Source organism: Ziziphus jujuba, chromosome 5, assembly GCF_031755915.1.
Source record: "Ziziphus jujuba cultivar Dongzao chromosome 5, ASM3175591v1".
Taxonomy (NCBI): Eukaryota; Viridiplantae; Streptophyta; class Magnoliopsida; order Rosales; family Rhamnaceae; genus Ziziphus; species Ziziphus jujuba.
In genome coordinates, this window is record NC_083383.1 from 7,722,318 (window position 1) to 7,737,520 (window position 15,203).

Genomic DNA, 15,203 nt, shown 5'->3' on the forward strand with positions numbered 1-15,203 from the left:
AAAAAAAAAAAAGGGACAAAAATTACAAGAAAAACAAATAAAACAAGGTTCTAAACTTCTTCTTTTTTTTTTAAAAAAAAAAAAAATAATATATTAAACTAACTTTCTTGGCACATAGAGAAGAGCAGATATTTAGAAATGGTATTAGATCTTGGGGTGGTCGGTCGGACCCACGGGTTGACTAGTAGTGAGGGAATGGATTCCAAGTCCAACTTCCAATTCCAAAGCATGCCACCATGGAATATGGATCACGCGGGGATTAGGAAGTAGCAATTAGCCATGTGGTTTTGACTTGGATACTCTCTTTAGTCTCTCCAAATCTTTGTCAGATCCCCCGACCATCCAATCCATGCATCCATCTATAATACCAACAAATGTTAGAAAACACTGTCCTTGTTTTTACTCTGCTTTTTTCTTTTGTCTTGTATTCGAAGTTTGTTTGGTTCCTATTATAAAATTCTAAGTGTATCGGTTATTAGCGAAAACACCATTTATCTGATACCAGCCAATTTAGGAGTAAGAGTCGCAGAAGCTTGAAAACACAGTTTGGTGAGGTGGTCCCTCTCCCTGGCTCATGGGTTTTGAAACATTGAGACAGCGTCATTGACGGTAATTCCCTCTGTTTCCTAGTTGTTGCAGGAAACAAAGTTACCATTGAACCCCGACTCACTGAGGCGTGAGACAAGCTTTGGGCTTTTTCCTAAAACATTCCTCCTCTTTTAGATCTCCACCAATTGGGCTTTGGAGTTGGGTTCATAGCATTGTTGGCTATGTCACCAGAGAATTCGGCTTTAAATGTTCATTGATGATGGGCTCATTCCCCACAACCTTCTTCATGGGCCTCTTGGAAAGCCTGCTTTTCACCTTCTACTCCATTCCCCTTTCTGCTTTTTCTTCTTTCAATCAACTAGTATATATTTTTATTTTATTTTTTAAAAATTTATCTAAGAACGTAATTATGCAATCCTATTATGTATCTATAATGATATGTGAACAATGTACAGTCATGCAAAACGTCAAAATAAATCATATAAAATAATTGTTGATTGTAATATACATTCTACAAATGATTATTGAATGTTAGATTGTAAACTATTATTATTATTATTTTGCCGAATTAGATTATAAACTATTTGTGTTATCATTTTATCCACTATTGTATTTTAAAAAAAAAAAACAAAAAAATTCATTGAAAGGAATTATAAGTGTAAATGTGGGCTGTGTTTTGTGCTGGCGTAGCACTTTTCTCTTTTTATTATTATTATTTACCAAAAACGAAGCGAGCCACTTCCTCTACCCGCCACGTAGACCTCCCCCTACGAATTTGTCCTGTGAAAAAATTACGATTGCAATTAACACGCGCCCCCGGGGCAACTGAACCCCACCGCCCCCACCTCTCCCTCTCTGACATTTTTTTAGCGGTATTTTCCGAAACCACCTAATACTCCTAACACTTCTACCATCGCTTTTAGTTTCGTTTCTCGTAGATTTTGTCCGAAAGACAGGCTGCGATTTTCGGTCATATTTTTGTTTTAATCTGATTTTTGTAATTTTATATTTGAATTATTTTCCTCTGAGTGATTCCCGGGAAAAAAAATGTAGTGGTTCTTGTGTTGGTTGAATAGGAAAAGAAAATCCATTCAAGATGTGTACGTGTTCGGGATGAAAAAAGTCACAGTGTTTGGTTTCGATGGCAAGGGAAGCTCATAAGGAAATGTCGACAGATAAACGGCCTCACTTCTTTGCGTTTTATTCCTCTAATTTGAGCTCAGAACGACTGGTAATTTTTCTTCAACCTCCTCTTCTTATTTCCTATCCTCCTATTTTACTTGGGTCTCATTTTTTGATTTTCTTTTCTCGTTTTTTTTTTTTTTTTTTTGGTTGGTTTTTTTTTTCCCACTCAGATTTTTGTTTGCTATGATTTCTTTTTAATAATTACTCTTTCTGTCTATTGGAAGTGATTAGGGTTAGTGGGAAATTTTTGGAATATGGAGGTTTTGGATGTGGGTTGTACAGTTAAACCCAGCTGATTGCTTGTTGCATGTTTTCTCTTTCGCCCAAATTTCATTATCTGAAACTTGGAGGTGTCAAAAATCAACCCTTTAGTACGAATTCCAATTTTGGTAGATCAAAGGCACATTTGAATTGGTGTCTAGCCTTATTGCTGCTAAGTTTACCGCGTAACTTCGCTTTAAATTTTCACTTTGAACTTTTTGCACTACCAAAATACACTTTTTTCTTTTTATCCCTCAAAAGTTGAAATTTTGAATAAATAGAGCAGATTAATTGCCGTTCCATATTTAATCTCTCGTGCTAAAATGTTACATTAGCGCCTTGGAGAAAATACTAAAACCGTTTCATACTTAGAAAACGAAAACAAATTTGATCGGATTAAAAATGCTAATTTCTCTCTAGGAACAAAGCACGGCATGTAACTAAATGTATTTGCTAACAAAGTAATGTATATTTTATTCTATAAATGCATGTAACTAAATGCATTTGCTAACAAATTAATTCACATTTTATTATGTGCCTCGGATATGCAAACCTAAATAGAGATTATAGAAACCTGTTTCGAAATGCAGAGTATATTGGGAAGTTGTTGGGTTCTCTTAATATTTGGTTTGCATGAAATGAAATGAGGCTATATCCTGACAGTAATTTGGTGGTAATGCAACTGCAATATCTCACAGAAAATTCCGGCAAAGTTTATGCAACACTTGGAAGGCAGAACATATGGATCAGTTTCATTAGTGGGTCCTAGTGGGAACACATGGCAAGTTAACCTAGTTCAGCAAAATGATGATTTATTCTTTCATCATGGATGGCCAGATTTTGTGAGAGATCATCACATAGTATGTGGTGACTTTTTGGTCTTCAGATATGATGGCGAGTTAAATTTCACCGTGCAAGTTTTTGATCAAAGTGCGTGTCAGAAAGAAGCAGCCTTTCATTCTGAATGCAGTCAGGATCCTCGCATCTCTGATAAAATTCTGGGTCAGAAAAGAGAAAGGGAGGAGGATGTTTCCTCCTCAGATAAAATTGTTGAAGGTGTGCTAAAGAAAATGAGAGAGAGAACTTCTCATTCTTATTCAGAATGTGTAGACAATAACCAGCAAGCTCGGTTGAATACACGCAATGGGGAAGGATGCCAGTTTGAGGGGGTGCTTGTGTCTAAACCATGTGAAGAAGCAAGATTGTCCACGGAAACAAAGCAATGTGGCTGTTCACCAAAGAGTTCTGCTATACCCTCTCGAACAGAAGGTTGTAATGAAAAGCCAGGTAAGAAGCTGATTTTTCTCATGCATTTTATATAACAGACTATGTTTCCTCCAGCAGAAAGGCACCACAGAGTTTTGCTATATGTATACATATATATATATATATTTTTTTCCCTTTGAGTAATTTGCTTGAATAGTAAGGCATGGCAGCTAACTGTACTCTTGTTGGAGTGAGAGGAAGGTATGGCCCATGTTTTATGTACTTGTAACTATGCAGAAAAGCACTACGTGCACTTAATTCTAATTATATAACAGGTTAAAAAGCAATTTATGAATTACATTAATGTATTAATGCATTTGGCTAAAAAAATATAAACTAGATTTTATAAATACAATATGTGTTGTTATAAATCATTTTTTGCAGCTCTGGATGTTGTTCTATTCAAAACGAAGGCAATTCAGAGTATAAGCAGCAAAGGAGATGGCTTTAATTTGAATGGTAGAGTTTGTGTGCAGATGTCCTCAGCACATGAAGTTGCTCAATCATTTACTTCTTCTTTTCCTTATTTTATGAGAATCATGAAAAGCTTCAATGTCAGTGGTTCATATACTCTGGTTAGTTTGTCTTTCTTCTTCCTTTCTTATTATTTCTTATTTTTTAAATAAACATTCTTTTCATCATCTTTATATTGCTTCAAATTACTTCATACATGTACAATCCCCATTTTAGTTTCCATTTAAAAGATCAATATTCATATGGAGTGTTAAACGTTGTAGATCTTCTGTCGGCATCCATAAAATTTTCTATCCATTCCCATATGTTTGTTATCCATTATTTCTCTGCAAATTGGTCCACTTATACGCTTATACCATCTCTGTTTGCATTTATTAAGAAAATAAACCTATGTCCCAGGCCATTATATTCTGGCTGTTGCTTCTATGTTGAGGAGAATACTTAAAAGAGTCTTGAATTTGAGTCTGGGCATCATCAAATTCCTCCGGTTCTTAAAAAAGTTTCTTTGTATTTGCTTAACATGAGCTTGCTACAGTCCCAAAATGTGTTCCTTGCTTCTGCCTGTTTTAAGTTTATGCATTTTAGTAGTATGTTCATGATCAATAAGTCAGGTTTCCTTTACTAAGCAGTGTGCTTTGCAGAACATTCCCTATCAATTTTCAATGGCGCATCTTCCAAACTGCAAAGTAAAGATCGTCCTTAAAAATTCACAAGGAGAATGTTGGACAGTTAATTCTGTGCCTAGTACAAGAGTGCATACAAGTCATACACTCTGTGGAGGATGGATGGCCTTTGTTCGTTACAATGACATCAAAGTTGGAGATATCTGTATCTTTGAACTTGTGAGTGAGTATGAATTTCATGTGCACATTCTTGGGGAAGGGGTAGACTGTCAAAGTGGAAAAGTAGCTCCTAGTAGGCCACCTGCTGGGCGTGCTGTCGCTTCACATAAAAATTACAAAAGTTTGTCAAAGAAAATGAAAGGAAATTCTTCTAAGGTCCATTCGAAAAGCCTAAAAATGTTAGAATTAGCTGATAAAAGAGTTTCAAAGAAGCATCTAGATGCAGCTTTCGCCGATGATACAAAGAAACATGGAAGCACATCAAAAACTTTTAGTAGAGTTGCAGTTTGTTCTCAGTCAAAAGCTGCTACTAAAAAGTTGGGTGAGGATTCAAACTCTACTTTGTCAAATGCCTGCAAAGATTGGTGATGGTGCTATCTATTTTTCTTCATCCTAAAGATTACATTTTTGTTCCGTTCACAGAAATGTGTATTCATATTCTGTATATACACTATTAATTATTAAATGCTGCAACATGGACGGTATCATATTACATGGATATTATTTTTTCTTACATATTTGACTTGAATCAGTTTCTGAACTGCTATTTTACAGTTGTTTGCCGGAAAAAAGGTGCAGAAGATGAACTAGGCCCACAAGCTAGAAGTGGTTTGAGAATGATGTTAGCACTTGATGAAGAACGAGTGGCCCGATCTTTCACTTCTTGTTTTCCCAGTTTTGTGAAAATCATGAAGAAGTTCAATATCAGTGGTTCTTATACTTTAGTAAGTCTTATGGATCATGCATGCTTGATGTATGTTCTTTTCTTGAAGATTGATTTTGGTATCAAATTTTTTTTTTTAAATTATTATTATTATTGTTTTTTCCTCCTTTTAGTTGAGTTGTGAACTTGTGTGTTTATTCATTTATGCAGAAAATCCCTTACCAATTCTCTACTGCACATCTTCCGAGCTATAAAACTGAGGTTGTGCTTCGCAATTCTAGAGGGGAGTGTTGGACTGTGAACTCTATCCCAGACTCAAAGGGGCGAATGGTGCATACTTTTTGTGGAGGATGGATGGCATTTGTTCGAGGAAATGATGTCAATTTTGGAGATATCTGCATCTTCGAATTGATTGGGAAGTGTGAAATGCGTGTACATATTTCTGGAGTTGGAAAGAAAGAGCTTGACTTTCAGGGTGGAGAAGCAACGTTGAATGAATTGGCTTTAGTGTCATCTATCAGCCATCATCCTTCTTTGTGACATAAATGATAGGAGATCAACCTTCACTGAAAATAGAATTTGGTGAGCTTTCTAATTTGCACCACATTTTTTTGGTAAAATTTGTGTGCACTTGTCACTTAAATTTTACATTCAGCTCCGCTTTAGCTAGCGGTTTTTGCTTACTAAATTATCTTGATTCGGGATGATCTAACTTCGAGGGTGTCATCTTTCTTTCTGATTCATATGAAAGGAAATCAAAATTCAATGGACAGGTTTTATGGTAAGCTTTTGCCATGTGCTACTTCTTTTCCTTTTATTCAAATACCATTATGGAATTAGATTTACAAACAGAAGGAAGATAAAACTTTAGATGCAAGTAATCCTTTTTAGCCTTTTTTTTTTTTTTTTTTTTCCAAATAATAATAATAATATATTGGTCCCGAAGCTTCTCTGTTTTCGCTGAATCAAGTATGTCAGATACATCAAAGCCACGTGCTATAAAAAGATTGGTAATTTGGTAGGTTTATATAACATAATATACAATATACGATCAGCAGAAGACTCGGATTATGTGTTGGAAAAAAAAAATAAAAAAAAAAGATTATGTATTGGAAGATTGCATTGCAAGAAATTGAGGGAAAATTGGCTTCCGAGCAATTTATCAATTTTCCGTTTCAGCGGTGAACAACATGCCCTGGTCTCTCAAAGCAGAACAGAGCCATCTTGGGCTCCAGGAGAAATAGAGCTAAATGCCGTATTATTATTTTTTATTTATTTATTTTTTTGGTTGATGAAATATATGCTTTTATGGCACAAAAAGAGAACCTCCATTCCGGAGGAAGCTAAAAATGTCATTGAGAGTCATCCTATTGGAATGACATCTAGGAACGATAACAAAACCGCAATTCTCATTGACGTTTTATAAAGAAGAGTGCGAGCTAATGTTTCTGAAAATGGTCTCAACCTATTATGTAAAATTAGATGCATATAATTTTTGTACCGTGCAAATTTGCTGATGCCTATATGAGGCAATATGTTGCCTTATGTATATTCACTCGTTGAAAATTTACGAATATCAATGCAATAGAAAATTTGTATTAGATATGTTTCTATAGATTATATCGTATATAAAAATATTTCAATATTTGATTGCGAAGCAATATAAAAATTAATAGTATTATTAAAGTTTTGTTAAAACATTATTTTCTTTACTATAAAATTTTGGAATGATGATATAAAATTAAGAACGTTTGGAATTTTCATATTAAAATCCCCATATGAGTTTCATAAAACAGAAGAAAAAAAAAATATATATATATATATATATATATGTATATATATTAAAATCCTCATATTTAATATAAAATAATTTCCATTTATTAACTTCAAAGCCCATAGCAAAAAGACGAAAACACGATGCGATGGAAGTGTCAAAAGCGAGGTGAAGGCACAGCAGAAGGCTCAATAACTCTTTAACAGCATAACGGGTGAGTTTTATTGGTCTACGAACGCTTTTTACTACAATTCATGGTCGATACTTCCAAAGACCGTGAATGCATTATTGTTTTTTTATATATATATATATATATATATGTATATATTTTATTATTTTTAGATGAAAGTGGTCTTCCAAAGTGGAGAGAGTGAAAACCATACCCTGTTCAATTCTCTCAGTGTAGTTATTGGATTCCCTACCAACTTTGCAAAACCGCAGTCTGCTTTTGATAGGATGTGAGGCCTCGGGGAAATGAATTTCTTTATGGAAAGAGTGAAGTGAGCAGAGACTAGTTGGTGTCAGTAAATTTATCTCAGTCTCTCCTTAATTTATTCATGTCTTCATCAATGCTCATACCTGGAAGGGTAAAGCTCTCCTCATGCCTTCCACTGTTTATAACTCTTGAAACTCTTTGTCTTGGAAACACGGTCCATGATCAAGCTCTTTTTATTATTATTTTCTGTTGGTCATTTCACTGTTATTTCTCTTCTGTTTCTAGTTATCTGTATTTACTCTTCTCGTTTTGACGCTTTCCCACTCTTTCTTTTTCCTCTCTAGTTGCGATTTGCGAGTTAAGAGCATACTCAATCATCACCTGCTGTTTTGGGTTTGTGAGCTTTCTAAGGTTTACTTTGTGTACTGGGTCTTCTATTTTTGCTATAATTTCTCGAGCTTCTTTTAGATTTAAATTTTTGTGTTTCTGAGAGGAATTAATTATGTTTAATTTTATGTAGTTATGGCTTACTTATTCTTTGAACGTTTAGTTTCAGAGTTCTGACTGTGTTGGTGGAAATGGGAGAATCATGCAAGGACTGCTCAAAATGGGCAGAGGACATCTACTGGGCTCACTTTCAGACTATCCGCTTCTCTCAGACTCTTCTTGATGATTTTGATCAGGAGCTTGTGAGTATAAATGTTTGCCCTCTTGCTTTTTATGGGTTCGTCATTTCCAGTCTATTTGGTAACCCTTGCATTTATTAAGCATATTGCGTATTTGTCTGTCTCTGTCTGACTAGATAGAGTAAGATATAACTATTATATCATGTTTAACAATTTAAGAAGTGTTACCACTGTTGTCTGTGTAATACGATTCAATGGTTCTAATCATCAATAATATTCTTTTTATGTACAAAAATTAAGTTCTTGGCGTTTTATTTGTGTTTTGTGTTTTACGAGAGCAGTGACCAAGTTATTATGCTCCTTATTTTTGCTTCCAAGATTGTCTTTTCAATCAAGTAATCTACACCAAGTTATAATCTGAATTTATCTGTGCTTGAAATCGCAGGCCGTCCCAAAAAAATTTTGTAATAATCTGAAAAAGAAATTGCCAGATGTTGTGGCTTTGAAAGGTCCAAGTGGACTTTTATGGACTGTAGGGTTAACCACTAAAGATACTGCAGTATTCTTCAAGCATGGTTGGCAAGAATTCGTGAAGGATCATTCTTTGAAACCCAACGATCTGTTGGTTTTTAGGTACAATGGGGAGTCTCAATTTGATGTTTTAATGTTCGACTCTGAGAATATGTGTGAGAAGGAAGCTTCATATTTTGTGAGGAAATATGGGCATTCAAAACATGAAAATGGGTGCTTGACCAAGAGGAAATCAAGGGAAATCTCCTCTGAGGAAATGCATGCCTCCTCAAAGAATGGTGGGTGCTCAGTATTGGAAAAATCAGAGGATGACCCCAGCATTGCATTGCCATCGGAGGAGCAAGTTATTACCCCAGTTACTGATGAGAAGAAGGTCCAGAGCAAAACTAAATCTGCTCAGCCCACGAGAAGCAGAAGGATTGCAGCAAAAAGAGGACGTCCTGCTGGTAGTGTGAGACTGCTGAACAACACTAAAGGTGCGTCGGTCTCTTGCTTATACGTTTCTAAATTGATAATTTAGAGCTTTTTGAGGGTATGCCAATGGAAATTTCTCTTTATCTAATGCGATTTAGATGCTGCAGATGCACCCAACAAAGGAAGTAGTGGAGCATACTTCATGGAATATGTATCAAATAGAAGACCAATAACCGAAGAAGAAAAAATGAAAGCCCAGCAGTTGGCTCAAGAAGCATCAAGCACAAGCCTTGAAAGCTTCATGATAATCATGCGACCCAACCAAGTATACAAGAGATTCTACATGGTTAGTCAAGGTTTTTTCGGATAATCTTTCTTGTCACCATCCATATATACATATATTTTTTTCTAATGACTTTCTTTGCCATTATTGATCAGCTATTGCCTTCAGGATGGGTGTCAAATCATATGGCATTGCAAAACCAAGACGTAATTCTGCGCATCGGAAAGAGTTGTTGGAGGACAAAATTTACCTATAATCGAACTCGTCGAGTTGGGGGAATTACCTGTGGTTGGAAGTTTTTTGCCGTAGACAACAATTTGGAGGAGTTCGATGCATGTGTATTTGAGCCTGGTATTCCACTCAGCAATACATTTGTTCTGGATGTTAAAATTTTCCGTGTTGTTGAAGACTTTACTCCTCCCACTGGAACCTCTTCTGCAACACCAAAGGGTACTAAAAGAAAACTGATCGTGCCCATGGATACCTGAGCTGAGCAACCCATTGGGGCGTTATTGTTTTCATGCCCCTTTTAAGGGTGTGAAAATGCTGTAGACTTTGGCTTCTGTATGTGTTAACTTGTGTATTAATGGTTTGCACTTGTGTAGTCTAGTACTCTAAAGTGGACTGGTTAGGTTAATTTCCATTGAAACGATTGATGCTCTTGTCTAATTCTAACTTCTAATGCATCTTTCTCTTTTGTAATTTGCTTAGATCTTGATGTTATTCGCTGGCATGGAAATGGAGTTGCATTGCATACTAATTTTTGCTTAAATGCTGTTTCTTCTAGAAGTGGGTAAAACTTGAACCGGTCCAATCAAATGAACCGATCTGAACTATTTGGTTCGATTTGGGTTGGTTTTAAATTTTTAAATAGATCGGTTCGGTTACGAATATAAAAAAATTTACATATTGAAAAAAATTTTATCCAATCCAATCTGTTTAAATATTTCAAATCAATTCAAATCGAACCAAATAGTTTAAAATATGATCGAAGATTAATATTATAAAGGTTTAAAATTTTTTTATATAATTTTGATATAACGTGTAAAATTTATATTTCAAAATAGTATAAATAAAAAAGTTTGAGCTAAGATCTAATATGAGAATCAAACTGATCCAAACAGTAAATTCAATCCTGACTATCAGTTCGGTTCAATTTGAGATTAAAAATAATAGTTGGTTTGATTCGTTTTCGTATCCAATTCAAACCGAATTGATCGATTCAATTTAAAAAAATTTATAAAATTAAATCGATCCGCACCGAATCATCTCTAATTTATTTCCTCATCAAATGGCCATAAAAAATCAAATAGCATAATACTATTGTAACAATAATAGGAATAAATAAAGAGAGTTCATCAAATGGCCACCAAAAATCAAATAGCATAATACCATTGTAACAATAATAGGAATAAATAAAGACAGTAACGAAGTAGGTGGTGAAGAAGATACAATAAGAACAGGTAAAATTTTTGTGATTAAAAGAAATCAAAACATAAAGCAAATGACAAATACTCTTTGTCATCATCGTTAATTATGGACAATAATTTATTTATATGATTATTTCTTCAAGAAAAAAAGGGCAAAAGTTCAACCTTTTTTTTAAAAAAAAAAAAATAATAATTTAATATTAGTCATTTATCTTATTATATAACAAAAAAAATCAGTTTGTTGTTATCACGTGTGCATCTTTATATAAGAGAAATAACAAAACATAAAAAAAAATAAAAAAATAAAAAAATAAAAAATTGAAAGACTGAATAAATAAAAAATTGAAATACACGTTGGTACACCTGGAATCTGGGTAATCGAAGCTCAAAAACAGGAACAGTGGCAACCTGGGAAGTGGGAGAAGATCGTGTAGTGAAAGTAGGGTATTGTGACTCTTGTCGTATTGAATTTGGGTAGGCTATTACTCCCAACCCCTTTCCACTCACCAAGTTAGGAAGGTCACTTACACCAAAAAAAAAAAAAAGATGAAAAAAACTTTGAACATTTTCATCTGAAAAGCTTATTACAACAAAGCATTCGGAAATGGCTGGTGGAACTGCCTCATCCTTTTTCAAGGTCCTAATGTCCGACGTCGCTCGCCAGATGGTACCCCCATAATTGCTACATTTTTTTATTTTTATTTTTTTACATCCACCTCCTCGCTTTGATTTTGTTCTTTTTCTCTTTCCCATTCTAAGCACCGTATGTAAAGCACAATTCACTTGCTTTTATGGAATTTGTTTCCTTTCTTTTTTTAATGAAAATTGAGAGTTTATATATCTATATATATTTATATATATATATATATATATATGTATATCTATGTTACATATTACTTTTTACCTCAGAATTTGTGAAGTAAAACCCTCTGTTTTCTTTTTGTTTTTGGGTTTCCTCAATGTATTTACACTTTTCCTTTTCAATAAAGGGTCTTACATTTCTGCGCTTAATTAATCTGTGTCGCATAACCTTGTTACCCCAACTTTCGGGAGGTTGATCGTATATTTGAATATTTCAAAGTGTGTCAAGTCCTTGTCAATTCCCATTTCTTGAACTTTTCCTGCTAATTATTGACTTTGTAATAATTTTGTTGAAATAACGCAGTTGGATTTGTAAGGAAAAAGAGTTTTTTTTTTTCAATTATTATTATTATTTTTTACACATAATCTTGTTCCACAGGGACTGAAATTTGGTAGAAAGTGCCAATAATTTTATAGTGCGAAACCTGGTGATGATCAGTAGAACTATTTCGACTAATGTTATTTTCATGAATGCGATTGACAAAGATAATGATATGGTATTTCATGTGGCAATGGCAGTATTTCATCACCATATATATTATTGAGAAATTTATATGCATTATTACACATCGTTCTCATGCAATCAATGTCGTGCAAGATACAGAGGACCTGAATACTTGGTTTTTCTTCTTCATGCTTGGTTGTACCTGATTTATGCCCATTGCTTGTTGAGCTAGTTACTAACAAGGCTGTTTCAAAATCAATTTCGTAGCGTATACCGCCTGAGTATGTCAAGAACTTGGATAAGAGGTCACTTGGAAAATGTACTATTAGAGGCCCTAGTGGTAGGTGCTGGACTGTCGAAGTAGACCAGAGAGAGAACAACTTCTACTTTGCAGGTGGTTGGCAGGATTTTGCAAAATATCATCGCTTGGAAGTTGGGGATTTTCTAGTATTTGATTATGATGGTAAATCGAATTTTAGAGCTAAAATCTATTGTCGCAGTTCCTCTAAAGAGGATGCAGGGTTATCCGAGAATAATAATGATAAACTTGTTTCCTTGGTGGAGAAAAAAATTTACCTTGAGCCAAAAGTTGAAGTTGATGAACTTGAGTCTGAAGTCTACAAGGAGAAGTGCAAAAAGAAAATAACCGACTCCAATATAGTAGCTTGTGAGTAATAATAAGTACATTTATACAGCTAATTTTTGTTCAGTATCTCCTACATTCTGTAATATTGTCTTTGCTAATGGCACTGTGCAGGTGATCATGGTTTGTCCAGAAAGAAACCCTGTAGTGGAAAAAAAGTTGAAGGATATTATCTTGAACCTAAGGTTGAAGTTGATGAACTTGTACCTGAAATCAATAAGGAGCAGTGCAAAAGGAAAGTGATTGATGAACTTGTACCTGAAAACAATAAGGAGCAGTGCAAAAGGAAAGTGATCGACTCCAATATAACAGCTTGTGAGTAACAAAAAAGTACATTCTTACAGCTAATTTATGTTGAGCATCTTCTACATTATATAATATTGTCTATGCAAAATGGCACTGTACAGGTGAATGTGGTTTGTCCAGAAAGAAATCTCATGCAGGAAAAAAAGTTGAAGGAAATTATCTTGAACCAAAGGTTGAAGTTGATGAGCTTGAACCAGAAATCCACAAGGAGAATATAAAAAAGAAAGTAATTGATTCCAACATAATAGATCGTGAGTAATAATAATTACATTTTTACATCTAATTTATGTTCAGTAATTTCTACTTTATGCAAAATTTGTCTGTGCTAATGGCACTGTACAGGTGATTGTGGTTTGTCCAGAGAGAAACCTAATATCGGCCAAAAAGTTGGAAGAAATTGTCTTCAACGGAAAGTTCAAGCTGATGAAATTGAACGTGTAGTCTACAAGGAAAAGTGCAAAAAGAAAGTGACAAACTCCAATAAAGTAGATCGTGAGTAATTATAACTACATGTCCACTGCTGATTTATTTTCAGTGTCTTGTACTGTATGTAATATTATTCTTCGCTAATTGCACTGTACAGGTAACTGTGATTCCGCAAGAAAGAAACCTTGTGCCAACGAAAAAGTTGAAGGAAATCATCTTCAACCACAAGTTGAAGATGAAGAACTACAACCTGAAATTTACAAGAAGTACAGCAAAAAGAAAGTGATGAACTCCAAAAAAGTGGCTCGTGAGTAATAAACTACAATTTTTACTGCTAGTTTCTCTTCAATGTCTTCTATTTTATGTATTATTGTTCTTCGCTAATGGCATTGTACAGTTGATTGTGCTTTCTCCAGAAAGAAACCTTGTACCGGCAAAAAACTTGAAGAAAATCTTCTTCAACCAAAAGTTGAAGCTGAAGAAATTGAACCTGAAATCTACAAGGAGAACAGCAAAAAGAAAGTGATGAACGATAAAGTAGCTCGTGAGTAATACTAACTATATTTTTACTGGTAATATCTGTTCGATGTCTTATATTTATGTGATAGTGTTCTTTGCTAATGGCACTATACAGGTGATTGTGTTTCATCTGAAAAGATACCCCGTGCTGATGATGAGCAAAAGCCACCCATTTTTCCATTTTCATTAAAATCGAAGAATTCATGCTTTGTAGCAACTTGGAAGAAGCATAGACTATATCGCATGGTATGTTCCTTGTCCATTGATGCTTAAACTGGCTATGCCATGGAAAAACTTTCCTCAACTATACGACCATAGAAACTAATTAATGGAATTGTAAGAATGCAGAATTACTACATCTTTCTGCCCATCCAACAATGAAATATCGAATCCTTTTCTCTGTTTCCTTTTTTCCTTTCATATTTATAAGTGATGTTGCTTGCCCTGCATGCTCCCCCAACTGCATTTTTTATTTTCTTCTCGGTTTTAATTCCAAAACTTACATACTTTTTCATCGATGCCCCAACTTGCAGTCAATTCCAATGAAAATAGCCAGAGAAAAAGGCCTCTTGAACAAGAAAAGTGCAGTTCTTCAGGATGTATTTGGGAGGTCATGGCCTGTTAAACTTGTAATTGATAGTGACCTTCATTTGATCATGACAAGCGGTTTTGCAGATTTCTGTTATGCAAATGAAGTTAAGAATGGGAATACATTACTTTTTGAGTTTGTAAAGCCACGTGTAATGAAAGTTTATATTTCTAGAGCAGAAGTTCATGTTTCTGGAGCGAGAAAAGGCAGAAATAGAATTGAAGTGCTCTGAAAGATTCGAGACGTCTCAGTTGTAAAAAGTAGATAAAACTTCAAAGCTTTTAAACTGTTAATTATAGATCTGGGATTTTCTTGCTCCCTGCAGGACCTGTTTATTTGTTTTTCTATTTTTGAGAATTGTATGATAAGCTGTAGTGAATACAATGTGAAATTCCAGCAAGTCTATATTCTCTTTTCTAGTTTCTCTTTTAGGGTTAATAGTTTCTTGTTTTCTATGATCTTGAATCGCTAATAAAAACTTGCTGCATGGTGCACAATACCGATTTAAATATATAAGGAACCAAAAAAAAGGCTGATGCAGGCATCTTCTCAATCAATATATAAGGTGCCTTCACTTGTTTTTTTTTTTTTTTTTTTCATTTAAATTGTATGTAGTTTATTTATTAATATTAATTAATGATAATTAAAGTTCGTTATATATATATATATATATATATAT

General features: G+C 34.3%; 3 protein-coding genes across 13 annotated transcripts; all 3 read left to right on the forward strand.

The window, feature by feature from the left end:
* Nucleotides 1–1,361: 1,361 nt before the first annotated feature.
* On the forward strand, nt 1,362–6,026 carry LOC107420328 (B3 domain-containing protein Os01g0723500). Of its 3 annotated transcripts, none has more exons than XM_025074960.3 (6): nt 1,362–1,780; nt 2,586–3,282; nt 3,646–3,836; nt 4,377–4,899; nt 5,133–5,302; nt 5,452–6,026. In XM_025074960.3, exons 2-6 carry the CDS (start codon nt 2,712–2,714, stop codon nt 5,779–5,781), a joined length of 1,785 nt encoding a protein of 594 aa, XP_024930728.3. In that variant the 5' UTR covers nt 1,362–1,780; nt 2,586–2,711; the 3' UTR covers nt 5,782–6,026. The 3 variants fall into 3 exon arrangements, with proteins under 3 accessions (XP_024930728.3, XP_024930729.3, XP_015884739.3); XM_025074961.3 differs by having other exon boundaries at nt 2,659–3,282; XM_016029253.4 differs by having other exon boundaries at nt 1,364–1,780; nt 2,694–3,282.
* Nucleotides 6,027–7,206: 1,180 nt separating this feature from the next.
* LOC107420333 (B3 domain-containing protein REM16) lies at nt 7,207–10,015 on the forward strand. 9 transcript variants are annotated; one of them, XM_016029263.4, is made up of 6 exons: nt 7,347–7,602; nt 7,796–7,862; nt 8,008–8,140; nt 8,523–9,084; nt 9,190–9,368; nt 9,461–10,015. In XM_016029263.4, the coding sequence occupies exons 3-6, from the start codon at nt 8,030–8,032 to the stop codon at nt 9,791–9,793; spliced, it is 1,185 nt and encodes a 394-aa protein (XP_015884749.3). In that variant the 5' UTR covers nt 7,347–7,602; nt 7,796–7,862; nt 8,008–8,029; the 3' UTR covers nt 9,794–10,015. The 9 variants fall into 9 exon arrangements, with proteins under 9 accessions (XP_048331044.2, XP_015884749.3, XP_015884751.3 ...); XM_016029265.4 differs by having other exon boundaries at nt 7,796–7,848; nt 8,002–8,140; XM_048475085.2 differs by having other exon boundaries at nt 7,796–7,848.
* Nucleotides 10,016–11,055: 1,040 nt separating this feature from the next.
* LOC107420344 (uncharacterized) lies at nt 11,056–14,939 on the forward strand. Its single transcript, XM_016029280.4, has 9 exons — nt 11,056–11,402; nt 12,309–12,708; nt 12,799–12,999; nt 13,092–13,241; nt 13,333–13,482; nt 13,574–13,723; nt 13,814–13,960; nt 14,051–14,181; nt 14,469–14,939. The coding sequence occupies exons 1-9, from the start codon at nt 11,340–11,342 to the stop codon at nt 14,754–14,756; spliced, it is 1,680 nt and encodes a 559-aa protein (XP_015884766.3). The 5' UTR covers nt 11,056–11,339; the 3' UTR covers nt 14,757–14,939.
* The last annotated feature ends 264 nt before the right edge of the window (nt 14,940–15,203 follow it).